A 24,887-nucleotide genomic window follows, 5' to 3' on the forward strand; every position below is an offset into this window, starting at 1 on the left:
AGGAGCGCGCCTGTGCGGACGGCTGGCTGCAGGCGGCCGGGCGGGTTGTAACCCGCCGCTGGACTGGCGCTTTTGTGTCCGGAGGCTTCGGCCTGGCCGCCGTCGCCTATAAGCTACAGGAGGAGCTTTACGACTTGGCCGGGCGCAGCAAAGGCCAGACTCTGCGCGAACAGGCGCCACGCGCCAACCGGCCGGCACCTGGCGGACACCATCGCACGGGTGGCGCAGAAGCTCCTCAATGGCCAGCTCCAGCTGCAGCAGCGGCCGCGCACTCGCCTCACCTGAGCTTGGGTACGTACGCCCCACAACACCTCCCCCAGCCAGGGCCCGGGGACCCCCGGGAGCGTCCCCCCGCTACCTGGCGCTGCTCATCCTGGGCGGGGTCGGTCCCCTCTGAGGCTGCCCCTCATTAGGGAGCTGCACCCCTGAGCTTGACCTCTGAAGGCCCTTTGCGATAGCATTAAGCCTTTGAAACTTTGTAGCTGGTTAGAAGGGGCTAGAAAACGAAGAAAACATCTTTTAAAAAATATAAGCGATCGGCGGGGTGCGGTGGCCCACGCCTGTAATCCCAGCACTTTGGGAGGCTGAGGCGGGTGGATCACGAGGTCAGGAGTTCAAGACCAGCCTGGCCAGCATGGCGAAACCCCGTCTCTACTAAAAACACAAAAATTAGCCGGGCGTGGTGGCGGGCGCCTGTAATCCCAGCTACTCGGGAGGCTGAGGCAGAGAATTGTTTGAACCCGGGAGGCGGAGGTTGCAGTGAGCCGAGATCGCACCACTGCACTCCAGCCTGTTGGACAGACTGAGATAACGTCTAAACAAACAAATATATGTATGTATTTATATATATGCGATCGAGCCCAGGAGGTTGAGATTACAGTGAGCCGAGATTATATCAGCAATCAAGCACGGGAGGTTGAGGTTACAGTGAGCCGAAATTGTGCCATTGCACTCCAGTCTGTGTGACAGAGGGAGACTCTGTCTCTAAAAAATTATATGTAAGTGAGAGCTTTTCTTCCAGCGCTCATGCTCAGATTGAAGAAAGTAGTTGGGCCAGGACCCGAGGCTCACGCCCGTAATCCCAGCACTTTTGGGGGCCGAGGCCGGCAGATCGCTTGAGCTCAGGAGTTCCAGACCACGTTGGGCAACGTGGTGAAACCCTGTCTCTACAAAAATACCAAAAATTAGCTGGGCGTGGTGGCAAGCGCTTGTAATCCCTGCTGCTTGCGGAGCTGAGGCGGGAGGATCGCTTGAGCCTCGATCCTCGCTGCAGCCTCCACCTCCTGGGCTCAGGCAATCCATTTCAGCCTCCCAAAGTGCTGGGATTACAGGAACGAGCCATCGTGCCTGGCCTTACACTATATTTTAATGCTTTTTTAGAAAATGGAAACTTACAGGCAATTCACTTCTTCAAACTAATGATAAGGAAATGATGCTGTTCTGTCCTGTTACGTGTTTTGTTTGCGTGTATGTGTGTGTGTGTTTTTCTTTTTTGAGACAGGATCTTGCTCTATTGCCCTGGCTGGAGTGAGGTGGCGCGATCATGGCTCACTGCAGCCTTGACCTTCGGGCTCAAGGAATCCTTCCCCGTCAGCCTCCCCAGTAGCTAGTACTACAGGTGCCTGCTACCACACTTGGCTAATTCCTTTTTTGACATGGAGTATCACTCTGTCTCCCAGGCTGGAGTGCAGTGGTGCAATCTTGGCTCACTGCAGGCTGGTCTCAAACTCCTAACTTCAGATGGTCCACCCACGTTGGCATCCCAAAGTGCTGGGATTACAAGTGTGACCCACTGTGCCCGGTGATTTTGCTCATTTTAGGTACTAGAACTTTTTAATTTAATTTTTTTTTTTTTCCTGAGATGGAGCCTTGCTTTGTTGCCAGGCTGGAGTGCAGTGGCATGATCTTGGCTCACTGCAACCTCTGCCTCCTGGGTTCAAGCGATTCTTCTGCCTCAGCCTCCCGAGTAGCTGGGAATACAGGTGCGTACCACCACACCAGGAGTTCAAGGCTGCAGTGAGCCATGATCGTGCCACTGCACTCCAGCCTGGGCAACAGAGCGAGACCCTGACTCCACAAGTAAAGAAGTCAACATCATATGATCTGTACCAGGGTACAGGCAGGTGCTATTATCCCCACTTTCCATCCTCAACTCTGAGTTGAGTCATACATCAAACTCTAGTAAAAAGTGGCATGCTCTCAGTCAAAGGGGCAAGCCCAAACCACGTGGAAAGGATCTTATCTCTCTTGAGAGCTAATATAAAAAGAATTCCTCCTAGATATAAGCATTGTGACATCAGTTACTTAGGCTAAACATGCCTATTATGCTAAGTGAATTATTAACAATAAATACTTTAACTCTGTGCCATGTTAATTATCATAATATGATTTACGATTTGTTTTAACCTTAGGTTATATGTACCTTGAAGCCATTTATATTTTGGTATACTTTTAATGGTTACTATACACTAGACTATGTATATTGGACTAGACATGGAGAGTCAAAAAGAGTATGTGATCAGAGTAGAAATCATGCCCTAGCTTCCTTCGTGTCTACCTCCTACCTCAAGTAGAAGCAGTAGAAAAAGTAATTACCTAAGATTTTTTGGATTCTGGTTTGTGGAGAAGCACCCTTATATTTAGGCTGATGGGTGGCTAAATTAGAAAGTATTTTTTGTGATTTAGAATTTTATAGGGAGATGTTCATTGTGATTAATTATTCTTTGAATTAGCAGATTTTTGCTTTTTATAGCTGCATGATTTCTTGTTTATTATTCATTCATTGTTGTCTATTAATAAACAAAAACTTTATTTCACTGAAACAGCGATATATAATCCAAGTTGGGTTTTTTAATAATGACTGACTTTTTTCTTTGGGAATACATTACTGTTAAAAATGTAGATTATTAGATACATTATTTTTAATGAATATAAGTGGTATAATTAGAGGGCTGAAAAGAATCCTTGGAAGCATTAGTTTAATTTGATAGCTAAGAAACTGAGGACAAGATACTTATTCTTTGTAGCATATTTTCTAAAGTTATTTTATTGTCTCACCAAGAAGTACTTGCATAAAGCCAGTTCGATTCTAGCATCTGTTGAATATTTAAGGTTGAGTAAAGTGGGTGAGTTTAACAGATATTTTCCCTTATTTCTTTTAGGTGAATGTGCTTTGGGAAAGTCGACATTAATCAACTCATTATTCCTCATAGATTTGTATTCTGCAGAGTATCCAGGTCCTTCTCACAGAATTAAAAAGACTGTACAGGTATGGATATTAGTATTGTTAATTGATGATAAGCTGGAATAATATTAATACACACAAAGCACATGTTGTAACTTTTATTATGCTTCCTTAGAGGTAAGATGCAAACTTGCCCTTAGGTAGTGTAAGATGGTAAATATGACTTCATCAAATTAAAAAAAAAAGGAGAAGAAGTACAGTTAATCAGAAGAATTATCTTGACTAGAACTTTCCAAATTTGTCCTAAGGACTCTCCTAGAGATGACACTGTGACATAGTAACCAATTCCCCTGGAGTTGTGCTATCTAGTATGACAGTCATTTGCCATATGTATAAATCAGTTAAAATTAATTAAATTAAAAATGCAATTTCTCATTTGCTCCAGATAGATTTCAAGTGCTCAACAGCCACATATGGCAAGTGGCTGCCATTTTGTGCAGCACATATATGAAGATTTTCATCATTGCAGAAAATTGCGTTGGACGATGTAGAGAAAACATGATTTACAGAAAAGCTATTGTTATTTAAATACAGTGTTCTATATTAGTCAGTGGGATAATACCATATCATAGTTAAATGGCAATAGCAATTCTGTAAGACTCCCAAGGTATATATGATCTAATTTACTGCTTCTCAGTCTTTGCTATGCATTCCAATCCTGGGTATCCTGTTAAATTTACTTCTTCTAGTAGGTCTGAGATGGGCTGTATTTCTACAGTTCTAACAAGATCCCAGGTGATACTGATGCTGCTGGATGGTAGATCACACTTTATAGAGCAAGGGGCTAAACTCTAGATGTGCACTTCTTATTAAATCGTACAGCAGCCTGTAGCCACTTCTCATCTTAGCAAAGGTCACCTAACTTCAAGTAACATGACTTGGGTTCGTATACGAAGTTTGCCACTTATTTGATAAAGTTGTTTAACTTCTTTAAACCCGTTTACTTTTCTATAAAATGGAGATAATACCTATCATAAAATTGTTTTTAAGACATACTCTAAAATAATGTAGCTAGAGAGAAGAATTCTCAGTATTGTAAGAAATTTAAAACTATTTGCTTTAATTTTATCCATTTGTATAAATTCTATCTCAATCCTAATTTAAACCTGATATTTAGACCTTCAGTTTTTCCATAAGTCCTAAGTGAAGAAAACAACTATGAAATTTTAGTCTGAAGTAATTATCTTAGTAGTTTATAAATAATATTTTTATTTTTGTTTGAATTCACATTGTTTTTGAGGTATTTTTCTGTCAACTATTAAAACTCCTAAGTTCATCATGAAGTTTTTATATTATTTAAAGTAATCTCTCATTTGAAATTTAAAACTGAATATAATTGTTTTCATATTATGAAGTGTGTTATTAATACACTTAGTGCAAATAATATGCTAATAATTTAGCTGTGTTTCAACAATAAATAGTTTATTTTCTTTCATTTGGAACGTTTTGAAGTAATGAATAAAGATTTATTCAACATAATTTATATTTTTGAATCTTTATATAGAATAAGTGGACATATCTTCCACTGGTAAATTCATTTTGCCTATTTGAAAATATCGATTATTGTCCGTTAACAGTCATCAGTTAATTCATATGTAGAATTGCAACTTAATTGTTTGTTTATTTGCATTCTATAGCTGGCAGCCTGTTATCGATTACATTGATAGTAAATTTGAGGACTACCTAAATGCAGAATCATGCATGAACAGACATCAGATGCCTGATAACAGGGTGCAGTGTTGTTTATCCTTCATTGCTTCTTCAGGACATCGGTCAGTACCTTGATGCTTCTGATTCCTTTTTGTTGTTGTTGCTTACTGTTACCTGTATGTGCATATTTTAGTAATCTTTAAGTTTGTGAAGTACATACAGCTATACCCATTATGAAGTACCAAATTTCATGTAGAAATGTCTTAGTTGAAAAGCCTTTTCAAGTCCTGTATAAGCTAAGTGATTTTACTCCTTAGTTCTTTATTCATAAGGATTTTCCCTGCTTCGTGGAAATAAACAGTGTTGCCACCGTGGTTTGAGGTCTCAGTGTGGCAAATTTAGCTTTCATGTTGACCACTCTGCTACTAATTGAACGACCAAATGAAGAGAAGTAGCCATACCAGTTAGACCTACTCAGAATCAAAGACGCTATTTATTATAAGTCTCGTAAGAGATGGTTATCAAAAGCACTTGCATGCCAGTGTTTTCTTGTGCCATTTCTTTCTACAATAAATCTATTTGGCTTCTGTTTCACCTTAGCTGTCATAGACATGTTGTTTAGGTATCATATTGTCATTACTAACTTTTTGTTTATTAGGGCATAAGACCTAAGAATCTAGACATTAATCTGATGTGATTGTTCTGTTATAGTTAGCCTGTACTCCCTTTTTTTGTTCTTTGTACTTCCCCTTTATTTTGAGTACATATATGTGTCATTGACAACTGCAGATTTTTCCAGTTATTCTTCCTCAGTCTTTTCCTTTGGGTAAGTAACTCAGCATACATAATTCAGCCACCTGATAATTGTAACTCCACCATCTCTCCACTGAAAGAACTGTAGTAGCATCAGGCTAAACAGCATTAAGTTATCTAACACTCACATTACAGTAGTAGTGTAAACCAATTCCTTCAAGTATACCTTTCTCTTCTATTTTTGGCTTCTCGCTCTCTTTTTTTTTTTTTTTTTTGTAGATGGGTCAATGCCCATTATCACTCTAGATGGATAAGGGAGCCTTAATTATATACTTACATGTTTGCACTGTCAGATTGGAGTGGGTAAAAATGTTTCTTCTTTTATGTTTAATACTCTTTTTTTATTTATTTATTCTTTTTGCTATGCCCTAGACAGTTACATAACTGAAGACTCCCACCTTCAAGCAGGATTGCGTAGTACATGTTTGTAACTACTTCACATTGCCTTTTGTTGAGGTAATTTCAGTTTTTATTATTATTATTATACTTTAAGTTCTAGGGTACATGTGCACAACGTGCAGGTTTGTTACATATGTATACATGTGCCGTGTTGGTTTGCTGCACCCATTAACTGGTCATTTACATTAGGTATTTCTCCTAATGCTGTCCCTCCCCCATCCCCGCACCCCATGACAGGCCCCAATGTGTGATGTTCCCCACCCTCTGTTGAAGTGTTCTCATTATTCAATTCTCACCTATGAGTGAGAACATGTGGTGTTTGGTTTTCTGTCCTTGTGATAGTTTGCTCAGAATGATGGTTTCCAGCTTCATCCATGTCCCTACAAGGGACATCAGCTCATCCTTTTTTATGCCTGCATAGTATTCCATGGTGTGTATGTGCCACATTTTCTTAATCCAGTCTATCATTTAACGGTGTTCTCAGTTTACATATTTAAATCACTAAACTGGCTCTTTGACTTAAAAGGCTCAAAAAAAGTAATCTCAAAAATACAGCACACTGTATAACCTTTTATGAGTATTTATGTAGCTTCTTGAATTTATATTTTTAAATCTTTCTCATTTAACTTGTCAGGGCCTTTTCCTGAAAGCCAGCTGAGTGAAATCTTAACCTGCAGTTAAGTCAATAAAATTTGTCAGCTTATAACCAATTTTATTATTTTAGATCTGGACTCTCTCCAAGTTTAGTAATTCTCATGAAATCACATTCCTCCCATCCCTTTGGGGAAAATTTTATTTCTTAAAATTGCATGGGAAATGAGAGCTTTTTTAAAAGAAAAAAATTTTTATATTCAAATGATATCTAGTGGCTTTGCACCATTTCTGATTTGTCACAAGGGGTAAGATGTTTAAAATTGCTTTATCTTATATATAAACTGTACCTTTGAATAATTTCTCAGTTTTAACTATTTTTAGAAATGGAGCAAAGTTTTGCCCATTGGTACATGATATTGTGGATTAAGTGAAAGAATATGAGGCCAGGTGTGGTGGCTCACACCTGTAATCCCAGCACTTTGGGAGGCTGAGGCAGGTGGATCACCTGAGGCCGAGAGTTCGAGACCAGACTGACCAACATGGAGAAACCCCGTGTCTACTAAAAATACAAACTTAGCCGGCCGTGGTGGCACATGTCTGTAATCCGAGCTACTAGGGAGGCTGAGTCAGGACAATCCCTTGAACCTGGGAGGCAGAGGTTGCGGTGACCCGAGATCACACCATTGCACTCCAGCCTGGGCAACAAGAGTGAAACTCCTCCTCCTCAAAAAAAAGAATATGACACAGAATTTTATGTATAGAGTTCCAGATACCCTGCTTACTACAGACTGAAATTCCATGCAGTCTAACACATTAATCAGAGCCTTTCCATCTTGTCTGGGTAGTCCCTAGGTTCCCTTTTTAGAGGGATTTGTTTTTAGAGTAATTATAAATTGGTCCAACCGTGTACTTTCAGTGCCTCCTACCTCCCTCTACAAAGTATGAACTGCATGCATGGCTAATTTATTATTTCAGTTATTATTCCTTCATGTGCATTGTTCCCTATTTTGTAACTATTATTAAAGTAAAAAACTGACTTGGAACATGAATTTTAAAATAGTGTTTTATCCTTCAAGTATTAATTACCGCTTTTAGAAAAATTGGTATCATCCAGTGAGTTTTATACAGGATTTTTTTCCCTTAGAAATACATACATACGTACATACAAAAAAATTTATCATTTACCCTGTAGTTGTTTATTATGCTGTAGACTTTGAGGTTAAATAGTCTTTTCTCTCTAGTGTGGGTTTATCTTCTAGAAATGATAAAGGATTTTCTATTGCTTAAAAACAAGGTTTAAAAACTAAATTTGTTGATGAAAAGACCAGCCAATATAAAACTAAATGGAAAGAAGAAAAAAATTCAACCAGAATGTAATATACATGTGAACTAAATGATTTTTGTTGCTGATGTTTTGTAGGCTTCTGAAATTTAATGAGATTTTTACAAGGTTTACCTTTTCTCCCTAAAGTTTAATATTTAAACTGACTTCAATGTTTGTTTTTCCCTTTGATTACATTTAAGAAGTTGACTTCTCTAATTTCCTTATCAGGTTTATTTTTAAATATCTTTCTCTTTAAAAGTTGGGATATTATAATAAGTATTCAGCAAGTGTTGACTTGCATTTAAATAGAAAATCTTGTTATTTGGATTTTAATACTTTATATTAAATGCCTTTAAGATTTATTAAAATTTTAGATTAACTGAACTCTACTTTTTTGTCACTGGATTAATAAGCAGGCTTGTATCTGACATAATAGCTTAATAAAGCAGTGGCAATTTAAATTAGTCATGAGTATAAATTGAAAAACCATAATTTAGAAATCTGAGATTGAATAATTCATGGCATTTCTATTTAGTGTTTTATATAATGATTAATAAAAAGAAGCAAAACTTAATTTTTTTTTCAAAGATGGATAGGTTCAGGCCAGATGCAGTGGCTTACGCCTTTAATCCCAGCAGTTTGGGGACCAAGGCAGGAGGATTGCTTGAGGCCTCAGACTAGGCAACATAGTGACATCCTGTCTCTATAAAAAATAAAAGAATTAGTTGGGGCTGGGCGCAGTGGCTCACACCTGTAATCCTAGCACTTTGGAAGGCTGAGGCAGGGGGAACACCTGAGGTCAGGAGATCAAGACCAGCCTGGCCAACAGGGTGAAACCTTGTCTCTACTAAAAATACAAAAATTAGCTGGGGGTGGTGGCGGATGCCTGTAATCCCAGCTACTTGGGAGGCTGAGGCAGGAGAATCGCTTGAACTCGGGAGGCAGAGGTTACCGTGAGCTGAGATTGTGCCACTGCACTCCAGACTGGGCAATAAGAGTGAAACTCAAAAAAAAAAAAAATTAGGCGTGGAGTCACACTCCTGTAGTCCTGGCTACTTAGGACTCCAAAGTGGAAGAATTGGAGGCTATGGTGAGCTATGACTACACCACTGCACTCCAGCCTGGGTGACAGAGCAAGACCCTGTCAAAAAAGTAAATAGAAATGGATAGGTTCGTTTAGTTAACACTAGTGAGGCAAGAACACAGTTTACAGATAATATAAACAGTGTTATTCCATCCACACACTCTTTTTCATTGTGCTCCCTATTATCTGAATGCCAGTGTCAAATTTCAAGGGATTTAAGACAAGGAGAATTAGAATAGGCAACTATCTTAATTCTCCATGTTTGCTTTCTCCCCCTCACTGTCTCTTTCTTCCTGTCAGCCTTACTACCACAGTGAAGTACATACAGTAATCTTTGTTAATAAAAAGACTGGACTATCTTATTAGTCTTAGGACTCTGATCCCCCCAATTTTAATGTATATGTTTCTCTTTCTTCATTTTAAAATGTCAGTCAATTCAATTATTAGTATTAGTCAATACTGTTAATAACAGAATGAGACCTTTATTTCATTTTTCTCATGTTTTTATAAAAATTAAGGAATACCACTTTAGAATGGTGGTCCTTTTCAAAATATTTCTAGTGTCTTCATTTATTCTTGTGAAACATAAAATTTTAGTCCACAGTGTATTCTCGATTTGAGGATTTTGGTTCTCATTTAGAATTGCTAAAGGACATAAGGAAAATCAGAGCAGCTTACTTTTTTCTCAGCAAATATTTGGGCACCTTCACGAGTGTTAGATACCGTGCTAGTCCTGAGGATACAGATGAATGAGACAAGGCCCTCGCTGCAAAGAGTATTTCAGTGAGAAGATGGGAAAAACAAATACAGATGCTCCTCGACTTGGGACAGGGTTACATTAACCCATCGTAAGTTGAAGATACGTTTGATACACCTTGCCTACTAAACATGATAGCGTAGCCTACGGTTGGACAAATCATCTAACATAAAGCCTATTTTGTGATAATGTTTTGAATATCTCATGTAATTTATTAAATACTGAAAGTAAAAAACAGAATGGTTGTATGGTTTCTATTCAATGCGTATTGCTTGCACACTATCAAAAATTTGAAAAATTGTTAAGTGCAATCATAGTGAGGAAGCATCTGTATGCAGGCAGGCAGTTACTGTACAGCACATTAAGCGTTGTGACCACATAGAAATATGCCTAGTCTTAGGTTGGAGAAGGATTCCCAGTGGAAATTGGATCATAAACCAGTGTCCTGAGGATGAATAGGAATTAGCCAGGCCAAGGAGAAGCAGGATGATAATGGAGGGTGTTCCAGCCGAGGTGGTAGCCTGTGGCCAGATGTCAAAGTATGGTGCTTTCAAGGAATTGTAAGAAGTTCAGAAAGTTGGCACATTGGAAGTAGGAGGCAAAGGAAAGGCTAGGAATGCTAAGAGATGAGGTCAGTTGGAGAATCTATGTCTTCACAAGCCTCGTAGGCCATGCTAGTTAAGGCATCTGGTCTTTAATAAGATTTTTGGTCAGGGCATAACTTAATAAGATTTGGATTTAGAAAGACCACTCTGACTTCAGTATGGGTGGTTTGTATTACAGTTATTCATTCCAAAGGTCTTGGTGGCCTAAAGTAATGGAAATGGAGATATATATACATCTATACACATACTATATATATATGGGAAGAGGATTAGAGGAGGGGAGGAATCCTAGGTTTCCCACTTGAGTAATTAGGTAGACTGTAGTGCTGTTCACTGAGATAGGAAGCATAGAAGAGAGAAAATGAGGTTCAGATGAGCTTTTGATTTTAAGGAGCCCATGGAACACCCGGGTAGCATATCCACTGGGTAAACACAAATCTGGAAGGTAACAGTGAGATATGGGGTGTGTATGAAGATTTGAGAGTCAGTTGACCAATTGAAGATAATTGAAATCTAATTGGGGATGTGAAGAATCTTGTTCACTCAAACTGATCAGTTCAGTCATATTAAATACTATGTATTTCAGACTTAAACCATTGGATATTGAGTTTATGAAGCGTTTGCATGAAAAAGTGAATATCATCCCACTTATTGCCAAAGCAGACACACTCACACCAGAGGAATGCCAACAGTTTAAAAAACAGGTGAGCAGGATGTGTTAACTCAGGTTTCTTATACCATTCTCATAATTTGCAGTTTTTACTATTTTTAGTATGTGTTGCAATCCATTCCTCTTACTGCTTTACTGTATTGTCATTTATGCTGTATTAAAAATAGCTCTTGAATCTTCTGCCTTAGTTTTCCCCTCAAAACTCTTACCCATTATCATAATATCCTTATCCTTTGTCAGTTTTTAAATATGGTTGTTTTAAGTGTTTTGTTTTGTTTTTTCTTTTTTTGAGATGGAGTCTCGCTCTGTTGCCCGGGTTGGAGTGCAGTGGTGTGATCTCGGCTCACTGCAAGCTCTGCCTGCCGGGTTCACACCATTCTCCTGCCTCCGCCTCCCAAGTAGCTGGGACTTACAGGCACCTGCCACCACACCCGGCTAATTTTTTTGGATTTTTAGTAGAGGCGGGGTTTCACCGTGTTAGCCAGGATGGTCTCTATCTCCTGACCTCGTGATCCACCTGCCTTGGCCTCTCAAAGTGCTGGGATTACAGGCCTGAGCCACCGCGCCCGACCTTAAGTGTTCTTTAATAACACCCCCACACAGACAATTTCTCCCCATACTTTTTAGAATTATTTTCTTAAAATGAATTCCCAGGAAGTGGATTATTCTTTCAAAGTCTGTGATTGTATTTATGGGTCTTTATCTCCCCCACTCCCCATTTTGTCATGGTGCTTCCCCACTAAAACAAATTCATTTTATAAAGCATACATCTGTTTCACTGTGACTTTGCCAGCATTGTTTGTTATTTTTATTTTGAAAACCTTTTGGGAATGAAGTGGTACCTAATCATTTCTTTATCTTTTCCTTTTATTTTCCAGAAAGGCTGAACATTTTAAAAACAAAGTTTTCTTTTCCCCTTTTTGTAAACACCTGTTCAAATCCTTTGTCTTTTTGACCAGTACTACTTGGTATTGCCCGTATTTATTGATACGGGTTCTTTTTATTCTGGGTATTTAGTTCTCTCTCATTTTCACTGTATTTTTTATATTTTTTTCTTTTGCTGCTTATATCCTATTTTTGTTTTCAGTGTACTTTATAGGATATTTATAGTTTAAGTTATTGTTCAAACCCATGACCCTAAAATTAAGATTCTCATGCTGTATGACTGAGCTAGCTGGAAGACCGCTAAACTGTTTCTCTAGACTCATGTCTAGTTGTCTCAATAATATTGAGTTATACAGTCACACATATTTCTAATTTAATTGTGTTTGGTTCATTATGTATTACATTTTATGAAATGTAGGGTCAATTCTGGAACCTTTCTCTCTTCCAGTAGTCTTTATTTTTGGCCAGTAGTATATTGTTTAAACCACAGCAACTTTGTATAATATTTAAAAATAGATTGTAATTATCTCTATTGTCCGTATAGTACTGTTGTAACAAAATATTTTGTTTTTCACCTTTTTCAATATGAATTTCAGAATACCTTGAAACCTGTTATGAAAAGCCTGTTCAAATTTGCTTTGAAGTTATGCTAAATTCATATAAATTTTCAGAATGTTTGAGTACGTTTTTACTGTATCTAGCATTTTTCTGTTTTGCACTTACCCATTTCCATTTTTAGTTTGTAATGTGCTAAGTTTCAAATACTATCATGTAATACATTTCTCTTCTTTTATTATGTATTTCAATTTGGATTTTTACTGATAAAAGTAAAAAAGATGAATATGAAGTGACCTCTTCTTTCAAATTGGTCACATTCATGTGGTTGTACTCAGGTCATTTAATATACAACCTCTGACTAAAACCACTGGTTTTAGAGCCAGCTACTATTATTCGTTTTTCTCATCATGTATTTTCACCTCATTTATTCTGTTTTATTTTGTTTTTTTAATACATATATGTAGGTACATACCCTAATTGTAAAATATATGTGGTTCTATTTTTTTCAGTGACAATTTTATTTCTGTTTGCTTCTATCTAGTATAGTAACCATGTAACACAATTTGTTCAGGGTCCTTTTATAGCTACTGGGAACCTTTGCCATGAAAATTGCACCAAAATATAAGTATAGGCAGGGAAGCTAGTTTTAGGTGTATTAGCCATTGGTTTGTTATGGGCCCAAGGAAGGATAGGGAGTTGGAAATTATTTGGATGTCTATATTCTGCTTAGAATTTGGAGTGATTTTGGACATGATAATTTAATTTGAACTAGATCCTTCCTGATGTTATTATTAAGTTGTCTTCTTTAGTTTTGTGCATTCTCCTTATTAATTCTTGATTTCTAGGGTGTGTTTTCTCCCTATGTCCTTCCCTAATCTTGTAACTGTTGCTCCTCAGTTTGTGTGTATGCACATGTACACGCAAGGATTTTTCTGATGAATGTGCAGGGAGCAGTGGTGTACTTAGTTTTACTTTACTTTTGCCAGATTCTACTAAAAATTTTAAGTGAGTTTAGCCCTGTTTATTCAACTAAATAAGACACTTGGGGATTTATATCTAAAGGAAAAATCTCAGTCATTGTAAATAAATGACCTAAAGTCATTATTGTGGAAATCAATCAGAGAAATCCCTTTCTGGAGTTTTACATCTTTTTTGGAACTCTTTTGGTATGATAGCTATATGACTTTAACACTTCTGAAGTAATTGGATTTGGTGTTTATATATCAACTTTACAGTTTTAAAAAAAAAAGACCAGCATAGTACTTTGATTTTAGATTATAATTTTGCATCATTAAAAAACAGTAAAGGATCTGGAAACAAGGGGCCATATAGGAATCTAAGAAGCATGTAATAAACATAAGACTAATGTACTAATTATTAATGTACCAATTATGTATGGTACTCTTTGGCTGCTTCTTCCATTTTGCATAATGAAAGAAATCCAAGAACATAAAATATATGAATTTCCAGAAACAGATGATGAAGAAGAAAATAAACTTGTTAAAAAGATAAAGGTAGGTTCATCCCTGTACATACACTAAAGTAATCTGAGACCTTAAAAACATACTACAACGTCCACAGGAAAGATCAAAAGTATCAGTGTTTTAAGTAGTTGGCTTATAAAATGCCTAGGGAGATTTAATGTTGAATTCAACTTTATAGTTAACTTTGAAGATTAGCTAGTATATATAATAAGGAATTGTATAAACTACTGAGGTGAATAACACAACCCTTATTTCAAATTGTTTTTAATTAACTGGCTTTCATATTATTTAATTTTTTCCCTCCTAAAAAATAAGTGATGAGAAAGGAAAGGAGAGAATTCCTTCTGTTATGTTTTAATTGCCAGACAAAAATGTATTTCTTTTGTCTTTATAAAAGCCAACCAAAATTAAAGCTAGATAGGAGGAATAAGTTCTAGCGTTCTGTAGCATTGTAGGGTGGCTGTAGTTAACAGTAATTTAGTCTATATTTTCAAATAGCTAGAACAGAGGATTATGAATGTTCCCAATACTGAAAAATAAGTATGAGTTGATAAATGTGCGAATTACTCTAATTTGATCATTACATATTTGTATACAGGTATCAGAATACCATACTGTACCCCACAAATATGTACAATTACGTTTCAATTAAAAATAATAAAAACCAACCAAAAATTTACATCAAAATAATTTTCTGTAGTTTAATTTATCATGGTTTTCTAAGTACTTTGGCCCTAAAAATGGTATACTGAATAATGGCATTATGTAAGCAAATACCTTGGAATAACGAAATGCTTATACCTCGCCAGTGAAGAATTTCTGCAGTTGTATGAAATGGCTGGTTATATATTTCCGGGAGCCACAGAATTGTGAAGGGCTATGCATGGATGAATACAAATCCAGTCACCTGGATTTGAAATTCATGGTTAGAGCTTAGCAAATATACTATTCCCTGCTTTAGGTACTGTTATAGTTGGTTCATGATTAAGTAGGCAGGCTAGTCATTAGCCTCCTTTTTTTTTTTATCCTCAAATGCTTTTCTATACATATGTGTATATATACACATATATATACACATATATACACACACACACACACACATATATATATATATATATATATTTTTTTTTTCTTTTGGAGACAGAGTCTTGCTCTGTCACCCAGGCTGGAGTGAAGTGGCACATCTTGGCTCACTGTAAGCTCTGCCTCCCGGGTTCATGCCAGTCTCCTGCCTCAGCCTCCCAAGTAGCTGGGACTACAGGCGCCCGCCGCCACGCCCGGCTAATTTTTTGTATGTTTAGTAGAGACCGGGTTTCACCATGTTAGCCAGGATGGTCTCGATCTCCTGACTTCGTGATCCACCCACCTCGGCCTCCCAAAGTACTGGGATTAGAGGCGTGAGCCACCGCACCCAGCCAATGCTAATATATTTTTTACCTTTTTCCTCCCAAGTATGGGACAATTTTCTGTAGTGATTTTTAGTAAATAGTTTGCCCAGTATATTCTTGAATATTCTTAACTTTAAAGAGGAAATTTGGCAGGGCGCAGTGGCACATGCCTGTAATCCCAGCACTTTGAGAGGACAAGGCAGGCGGATCAGGAGGTGATGGGTGAGGGGACCCAAGTAGCAGGAGGCTGGTGGTATACTGACAGAAGTGGGTGGAAGAGGCCAAGGTGCAGCCAGCTGTCACTTCTTGGAACTCTCAAGTTAGAGGGCCCATGGGAGGGCCTGTTGAAGGACTCAAGCATTTGGATTTCAACAACAGAGAGGACTTAATCGCCTCTCATTGTTACCCAGAAAAGCAGCAACTACCAACAGTGAATTACAAAAGCCTTTCTCCTCCCTACCCCAGCATAGGAGGGAAGGGGCTAGAGCCAGGAAACAGGAGGGAATGGAAGTGTCCTAGAGGCAGGGTTACACTTTTCACTCTAAGGTGAGGGAGTGAGAAGAGGAGTTAAAGAGCAAATCAAGCTCCCTAAACCACAAAAACAATGGGCCCTAGGGGAGGGAAGTAAAAGAGATTTAAAATAAGTGACCTTGGACTTCTAAAATGGAGATATTTTAAATAATCCAAAGTATCAAAGATGTAAATAAACTCATATTTTGTAATGGGATCTACTATTCAATGAGTTGGGAAGTCTGACGTACTATGATTGGAGAGGGTAACTGGAAAAAGTAAAAATTGGGTTACAGAATATCTCCACTAAACACTGGAAAATCAGATGATTACAGACAGACTTAGACTAGCAGGAGATAAGCCTAGAGAGAGGTAGGTGGGAGTCACAACATTAAAGGCTATATTGTGCTAAGAAGCTAAGAACTTAGAACTTTGGACTCAAACTATGGGAGCCACTGACAAATTCTAGACAGGGGAGTCATATGATCAGAGTGAAGAAGATACCCTTTGACAACAGAGTAAAGACTGTTTGCAAGAAAGTCAGACTCATCTAGATTAGGTAGATTACAAAATACAAATAAAACACTCTTGTTAGCAAATATTTAGGTAACTCTTTGTGACTATGTCAATAAATTACAATATTTTTCTCTCAATGTAAAAAAAAATTACCATACATCTAATGATAAAATTGTTTCCTATGTCTTCAATGTAAACTTCAGTAAAATGTGTGTTTGCATTTTTCATCATCTATAAGCTGATACGTTTTGCTAACTGGCTTACATTTTATGCCTCAAAAGACAAATGGCTATATAGAAGACCAAAGCTAGAGAAGATATTACTTTACAAAATTAAGACTGCTATTCCTTGTTGAATAATATTTTTATAATTTCCAGGCAACTAGAACTCATGAAAATTTTTTTTATACGGTAACATATATTTTTTCAAAGGTATATGTTTTTAGCATCATTACTTTAAAGCAATTTTGAATGCTAAACTGAGTTAATCGCTCTAAATTCCATCTTTTACCCCCACCACTGACCTGAAAGTATTCAGTTACAATGAAGGTGGTACTTTAGAGACAAAAGTCTCCAACGGTGTTTCTGAAAACCGAACACCTAATAGAAAAACATTTCTAATCAACCTTGCTGAACATGGACATTTTTCAGCTCATTAGCCAGTCAAATCAAACCAAAAACTGAACCTGGTTCCAACTTTTTTACCTTAGGGGAAGTAGAATATATTGGTGAAAACGAGCCTAGAGAAAAATGAAAGATTTATAACACTCTACATTTAGGAAAACATATGACTGAGTGTTTTATGCAACGTGGCTTGCTGAAAGTGCCTTAAAGTAGGAGACAGGACAGAAAGAGAAAAAGTCTACTCTTAGCTCAGGCAGTAACTAACTGGGGTAAACTCCCTGGTCTTTATGTGGAGAGGCTGTAAAACAAAAAGGTAAGACATGCTTACCTTTTCATCCAACTCTAGAATATTATACTATTTATCTGTTTTTTTCATTATAGTTTAGTGAGAAAAAAAATCCCAAAAGAATAAATGTTGAAAATTTAATCAGATGCATCATGTGTTTTAGTTAACAGCATAATAAATAATTGAAAGTATTTATTTTTAAAAAAATAGAAAGACCAAAATAAAATAATTAGGGATTGTAAAATAAACCACCTTTTAAAAATGTTTAAAAAAACTAACATTTCTAAAGCCTTGTAACTCAAAGTATGAAATGCAAATCAGAAGCATCATTGGAATCACTTGGAAGCTTATTAGGAGTTTATTAGAAACAAAATCTCAGGCCCCAAACAAAACCGACTGTACTAGAATCTACATTTAGCCATGATCCTTTAGCAAATCTTATGTGTGTTGAATTTTAGAAGTTATAGAAACGTCAGTTTAAATAACTCCAATGAAATGGTTTCCAACACATAACTTAGGAAATTAATTTAGCCTAAATTCATTTTCAAAGAGTACGTCTCTTATTGTTATCCTTGTTCAAGTGGCTAAGACAAGTGTAAGTTTGATTGTCCATACATATTCAATTTTTTCTGAAATTTTCAACATATAAATATAGTTGTGGGAACACATTTCATTTTGTCAAATAAAAGGGATCCAATCAGCTGATTTTAGGCAAAGACACTCTAGAATTAAACACCACAGTTCAGAAAGCACCCTCATAAATGAAAAGCTTCATTCTCGTTATTGAGACCTTGCCCTGGTGTGCTATCATGAAAGAGAGTTTTCTTTTTGTCAACTGTGCATTTTTTTTTCCAGCTCACAACAAAACCCAGCTCATATTCCACCATTCACGGGCTTTCATTATTCTTTACCCTCTTTCTCTTGTAACACTTCACAGCGCCTCTCGCTCAGGCAACTGCTCTAAGTTTAGAAAAGCTGGTGAGGAGATGGTCTATCTGCACTCTGTGATTTAGTGGACTTGAAAAAAAAAAAGCACTAAGAACAATCAGAGGAAAGATGTGATGACGAAGATAAAGAAGGAATAAGGGAACAGGACCAGGTGATACTAGATAGAAAATATCAAGAAAAGCATTTAGTGAGTAAACTCAGATGCATAAAGTTGCATAGAAATAAAGCTTTTTGTTTGCTTTCCTGTGGCTTTGTCATCTTACAAGTTTTACTAAAGAATTTGTATTCTGAATAATAGCTTTGGGGTTGTAAATATAAGAAATAGAGATTACACTATAGATTTTGTTTATTAAAGGGTATAGTGACTTTCAGCTTTTAAAATGACAAATGTTTATATTCACTATTGTTTATTCATTCAGTCATGTGTTGTTCTTCAGTAAATATTTGAGTGAACTGTGTTCCAGTAAAACAAATAACAAATAGAAAAAGATCCCTGACCTCAAGAGGCTTGTTTTCTTTTTTCTTTTTTCTTTTTTTTTATTTTGGAGTTGGAGTCTCACTCTGTCTCCCAGGCTGGAGTGAAGTGGCATGATCTTGTCTCACTGCAACCTCTGCCTCCCAGGTTCAAGCAATTCTCCTGTCTCAGCCTCCTGAGTAGCTGGGACTACAGGTGTATGCCACCACCCCCAGCTAATTTTTGTATTTTTAGTAGAGGTGGGGGTTTCACTATATTGGTCAGGCTGATCTCCAACTCCAGACCTCAGGTGATCCACACACCTCAGCCTCCTAAAGTGCTGGGATTACAGGGGTGAGCCACCCCTGGCCACTGGAGCTTGTGTTTCAGTGGGGTTGGTGGAGATGAGGAGAGACAAAAATAAGCTATAAACAAAATAACTAACTAACTGCTAGAGGATTCTATTATAAACTAAATCAACAATTCACTTTCATTTTATTCCACATGCACTGAGAATAAGTATTTCAAGCAGTGAAGGGAATAAAGTGTATAGTAATATACAAGAAGAAACTAATAGTTCCTTTTAAAGTCCTTGGCAATTAAGTGAAGGAGATATAACTGGGACATAGGTAAATATTATAAAAGATTATTCCAAATGGTTTAAAAAAAAGGCATTCTAAAAGGTTTCAGAGGACTCAGACAAAAAAAATTTTTATTTAAATAAATGAGATGACAAGAAATGAGGAAATGGAATATTCCTTCAGAGAAAGGAAGTGCTAATTTTAAAGCTTAAATAATAGATGTGACAAGTCGTGCTTAAAGAAAATATTTCAACTGTGTAATAAAAATACATTTCCCAAGTTGAAAAATATATTTTAAAAATCTGGCCGATTTTAAACTTCAAAGAATGAAGGCTCTGAGCTTTGACTAATCCAAAAGGAATATTTATATAAGGTTTTATGAACGTCTGTATCCTTGTTTTGAGCCTATTTCTTTTCTGCCATGTACCTCTACTTTCACTGTTGGTATCACTCAGCAACTGTGTTTTTGTGAAGTATAAATTAAAATTCAAATTGAAGTTTTTTAGTTGGCTTAGAAGTTGTTTTGTTAGTGAAATCACTTTTTTTTCTTTTTTTTGAGATGGAATCTTGCTCTGTCCCCCAGGCTGGCTTGCAGTGGCACAATCTCTGCTCACTACAAGCTCCGCCTCCCAGGTTCACGCCATTCTCCTGCCTCAGCCTCCCGAGTAGCTGGGAATACAGGCGCCCACCACCACGCCCGGCTAATTTGTTGTATTTTTAGTAGAGATGGGGTTTCACCATGTTAGCCAGGATGGTCTCGATCTCTTGACCTGGTGATCCGCCCGCCTCGGCCTCCCAAAGTGCTGGGATTACAGGCGTGAGCCACCACGCCTGGCTGAAATCACTTTTAAAATATAGGGCAATGTTAGATAAAGGTGGAGAATGCTTTAAAACTGCCAATCAAATAGAAAACCAAGGTTTGAAGAGGATAAATCATGAGTAAAAACACCCAGTAATAAAGGCGTCCATTGTTAGGTTGATGTTTTCTTAAGGGCTTTAAGAAAAGATGAATTCATTTTTATTCTCTAAAGAAAAAAAAAATGGGTTTTACCTGATTCTTTTTTTACTTTAAGCAGTAGAAGGACAAACAAGGCAAGTCAGTGTAATGGCAATGAAGAAACCGAATGTGTACAGGAAGTGTACAGAAAGACTTTTCAAATTCCAATGGGCAGTGGGTGAGGCAATAAATATTAGATCAATACAAAAATGGTATTAACAGTTAACTTTTGTATTATGTTTCACAGCCTACAAATGTTTTTTGCATACCATGTTATTTAACTCAACACAACTCTTTACTTTCATTAATCATTTGTTATCTATTAGTCACTGTTATTCATGAAATAGACTGAATGCCTACTGCTAAACCTTGAACTATTTTCATTTTAAGTTCTTTCTTTAAGATGGAAGGATGAAAAGAAACTTCTCAAATGCCTCATCCACAAAATCTAGTCTCATGCAATGATATGGATTGTTAGTGACACAAATGGGTGTACAAAAATTCTTTTGATTGCAGAAAACCTACCCCAAACTGACTTCAACCAACATGACTCCAAAGATATAAAAGCAGAGGTTGATTTAGGACTTGTAAAATATCACTAAGATCTAGCTATGGGCTCCATATGCTTTACAGTGCCTCTATATTCAGGCTGCAATAGGAAGGTCCCGGCAACTGAGTACTGCCACATCATGGCAGCACCCAGTCCATCAAAATATAGTCTGCTTTCTGGCTAACTTAAAACAAACTCCAGAATTTCTGTTCTGGAGGACAGAACACTAATGTTCTGATGATAAAAAGTATGGCAGTTACTGGCAAAAGCAACAAGTATCTATTACATCAAAATGCTGCAAATAAGAGTGCTTCACACTTTGCTATTTTGTTCTCTCCATGACTAGTCTATTCCTTCTCCAGTCCATCTTATCTGCTGATCCCAGATTAATTGTCCTAAAGGACAGACTTATTCATGTTACATCTTTGTCCAGAAACCTTAAAAGTTCCCTGTGATTTATGGAACAAATGTCAGACTTCTTAGCCTGACATTTAATGTCCTTCACAATCTGGTCATGCCCAATTCATCTAACCATTCTTATCTCCAGCCTTTGCTTCTGCTGCGTGCTTTACAAAATGTGTTTTCTTACCCTCTCTATTGTCTAAATTGTACTGATAGTGTAATAAGTAAAGCAAATGGCATGTTTTCTTATGAAGCTGAAAGTAATTTTGTCCTCCTTTCAACTCCCAGAATTGCAAACCCCTGCCACAGAACCTACTACCTTCGACTTGAGTTTGTTATTTCTGGATCTGCCTACCAAAGTCCATATTCCTCACTGAAGGTGGGGTTTAGGTATTATACATTTTTGCTACTTTTAAAAAAACGAAGAACTTTGTACTTAATAATATGCATTTTGTAAATATACTAATAAATATAGAGTATTCATAAGAAATATCTCATCCTAGAGCCTCGCTATTTAGGCAGAATTTTTTTTATATATTATAAACAAAGTGTTGGCAAATCATTCATTAGTTTGTTCAGTCTTTCATTTGTTCAGCCTTTGTTCACTGCAAACCCTGTGCTAGATACTGTGCAAAGTTGATGGAAACACAAAATTCAATGGCTTGGTTCTCATTCTCAAGGAACTGAAAGTGTAAGTGGAAAACAACAAATGTAATTACAATACAATGGAATAAGATGATGTGGGAACACAGAGGAAAATATAAATTATGTCATAGAAATTCTTTAAAACTTTTTCAGAAAAGGAAACATTTGAGGTAGAAAGAAAAAGACAGAAAAATTGCAGATATTAATCAAAGAAACAATTCGTATTTGGGAATTGCGAGAGTTTAATGTGGTGAATGTAGACTGTACTTTGGTTTAGAGGAGAAGAAGACGTTGAAAAGATTTATCAAAGACTGCTTAAGAAAGGCTTTATATTTCATTAAAAAGAGTTTACGTTTCTTCACGTAGGTAATTGGGCAATAGCCAAAAGTTTGAGGCTAAAGATTGGTATCAGATTTATACATTAGAAGGCAATATAGAGAATGGCCTTGGAGATACGAAAAGAGAGATCAGAAGATGGTTTGAAGGTGAGTAAAACTTTGAAGATTCTAGCATAGAAAACAGGATATATATTAATGTCATTAATTAAGGGAATATAAAAATATAACATTCTGGGGACGGGAAAAATGATCATGTTGAATCTGAGATTCATGGAACCTTCTGGCAGAGATATCTAATAGGTGAGATAAGTGACGAGAAATAATGACTGCCTTATCTATTCCACCAGTGGTTGTGGAAAAAATGAAAATGTTTTAAAAGTAAAACAGAAAATGTATAGTCTAATATACAATACAAATTATTTTTGTACATTTTCAAGGTAGTGAAAAACATAATTTGCCAGTTGGCTCACGCTACACCATGAGGAAAGGAAATTAACAAACTAATTTTGTTAATGGAAAGGAGATTAATAAACTAACAACTAAATTTATAACTTTTAAGGTAAGGTTAATCCAAGTTGTTCAGAAAGGTGACTTCAAGTTTCTAGACTGGATGGACTCTCATTTGGTTAGTAAATCCCAGAAGACTGACATTTTGGGAAACATTTTTCAGTCTTTTCTGTTGGGACTTTATCATGTTTTTCTTCACATTTACTTTCTGGAATTTTACCCCAAGAACTATAACTTCCTGTGTACCACAAAAAACTTAGTAGTTTGGTTGTTGGAAAAGGTCACATTAATGTTGAGATATTTTCACTACTTTTGTTGGAAGCCATCAAAACCACAAAAAAGATAAGCTAAAAGTTAAGAATTCTTTTGGTTTTTCTGAAGGAATTATATTAATCTTGTATACTAAATAATGAGGAAGTTTTACATGCAGATTAAATATTGGTCATTTACAAACTTAAAATGATTCACCTTTATTTACTTACACACACTTGGAAAAATAATCTTTTTATATATTAAAATATACTCTTGAATAGCTGAGCCGTTGGCAAACATTGAAAACTGGGCACTTAACTGTTCTACACTTTGCTGATGAAATTGTGACACCAGCAGAAGTTGAAGTCTGATGTGACTTCAACTTGCCAAGTTAATTAAATTTAACCAAAAACATTTCTAAGACAAAATCCCACCCTACAGGACCTTATGCTCAATTATAATAATTAAACATGATATAAGTTTAAGAGAATAAAAAGATAAGCCACATATGGGAGAAAATATTTGTAAAACACATATTTGATGAAGTTCTTATATTCATATTTAAAAATCCCTTTAAACTTAACGATAAAAAAAACCACCCAATTAAAAAGTGGGAAAAAGATCTGAACAATTATCTTACCAAAGAAGTATACTTGATGGCAAGTAAGTATATGAAAATATGCTCAATATCATGTCATTAGAGAATTATAAATTAAAACAATGGAAAACCATTATACATTTATTAGAATGGCTAAGATGGAGAATATTGATAGCACTAAACGCTAGTGAGGACTTTGAGGAACAGGACCTTTCATTCATTGCTGATGAGAATGGAAAATGGTACAGCCACTTCGGAAGAGGCTTTGGCAGTTTCTTCTGAAACTAAACATAGTCTTACCCTAGGATCCAGCAATCACACTCCTAAGTATTTAGCCAAATGAGTTGAAAACTTGTATCCAAACAAAAACCTGCACACAGATATTTATAGCATTGATTGATTGAGACGGAGTCTGGCTCTGTTGCTCAGGCTGGAGTGCAGTGGTTGATCTCGGCTCACTGCAACCTCCACCTCCCGGGTTCAAGTGATTCCCCTGCCTCAGCCTCCCGAGTAGCTGGGACTACAGGCCCCTGCCACCGCGCCCGGATAATTTTTGTATTTTTAGTGGAGACGGGTTTTCACCATGTTGGCCAGGGTGCTCTCGATCTCTTGACCTCGTGATCTGTCCGCCTCAGCCTCCCAAAGTGCTGAGATTACAGACATGAGCCACCGCGCCCGGCCCTTTATGCCAGTTTTATTCATAATTGCTAAAACTTGAAAGCAACCAAGATGTCTTTCAATAGGTGAATGGATAAACAAATTGTGATACATCCACGCAAGGTAATATTATTCAGTGATGAAAAGAAATGAGCTACCTAGTCACAAAAAGACATGGAGAAAACTTATATTCACATTTCTTAGTGAAAGCAGCCTGACTGAAAAGGCTACACACTGTGTGATTCCAACCATATGACTGCTATGGTTTCAATGTACCTCCCAAAGTTTATGTGTTGGAAACTTAATCCCCGTTGTAACAATGTTGAGAGGTAGGACTTTTAAGGGCTGATTAGGTCATGAGGACTCTGTTCTTATAAATGGATTAATGCTGTTATTGTGAGAGTGGGTTGGTTATCTCAGGAGGGGGCTCCTGATAAGAGGATGAGTTCAGCCCCTATTTTCTCTTTGTCTTGTGCACTCACTTGCCTTTTCACTTTCCACCATAGTATGATGCAAAAAGATGGCCCTCAGCAGATGGCCAAGCAGATGCTGGCATCATGCCCTTGAA

At 37.0% G+C, this 24,887-nt stretch overlaps 1 protein-coding gene across 28 annotated transcripts in view; it reads left to right on the top strand.

Moving 5' to 3' along the window:
- Nucleotides 1–3,283: 3,283 nt before the first annotated feature.
- Nucleotides 3,284–24,887, top strand: part of LOC129483183 (septin-7-like) — a 123,163-nt gene continuing 101,559 nt past the window's right edge. The window contains exons 1-9 of one of the 28 annotated variants that reach the window (XR_008657968.2): nucleotides 3,284–3,851; nucleotides 4,882–5,016; nucleotides 6,080–6,163; nucleotides 11,057–11,174; nucleotides 13,481–17,417; nucleotides 18,328–18,525; nucleotides 20,450–20,548; nucleotides 21,611–21,712; nucleotides 22,334–22,452. Coding sequence is in view for 8 of the 28 variants with exons in the window: in XM_063640373.1 (XP_063496443.1) it covers nucleotides 4,946–5,016; nucleotides 11,057–11,174 (189 nt within the window). In the remaining 20 variants the exon portion in view is untranslated. Of the gene's footprint in view, nucleotides 3,852–4,881; nucleotides 5,017–6,079; nucleotides 6,164–9,797; nucleotides 9,957–11,056; nucleotides 11,175–12,018; nucleotides 13,099–13,480; nucleotides 17,418–18,327; nucleotides 18,526–20,446; nucleotides 20,549–21,610; nucleotides 21,713–22,333; nucleotides 22,453–24,887 lie in introns of those variants that run through there. The other 27 variants (XR_010121110.1, XR_010121109.1, XR_010121106.1 and 24 more) reach the window with 27 other exon arrangements.

This window comes from Symphalangus syndactylus, chromosome 5, assembly GCF_028878055.3.
Source record: "Symphalangus syndactylus isolate Jambi chromosome 5, NHGRI_mSymSyn1-v2.1_pri, whole genome shotgun sequence".
NCBI classification, from domain to species: domain Eukaryota; kingdom Metazoa; phylum Chordata; class Mammalia; order Primates; family Hylobatidae; genus Symphalangus; species Symphalangus syndactylus.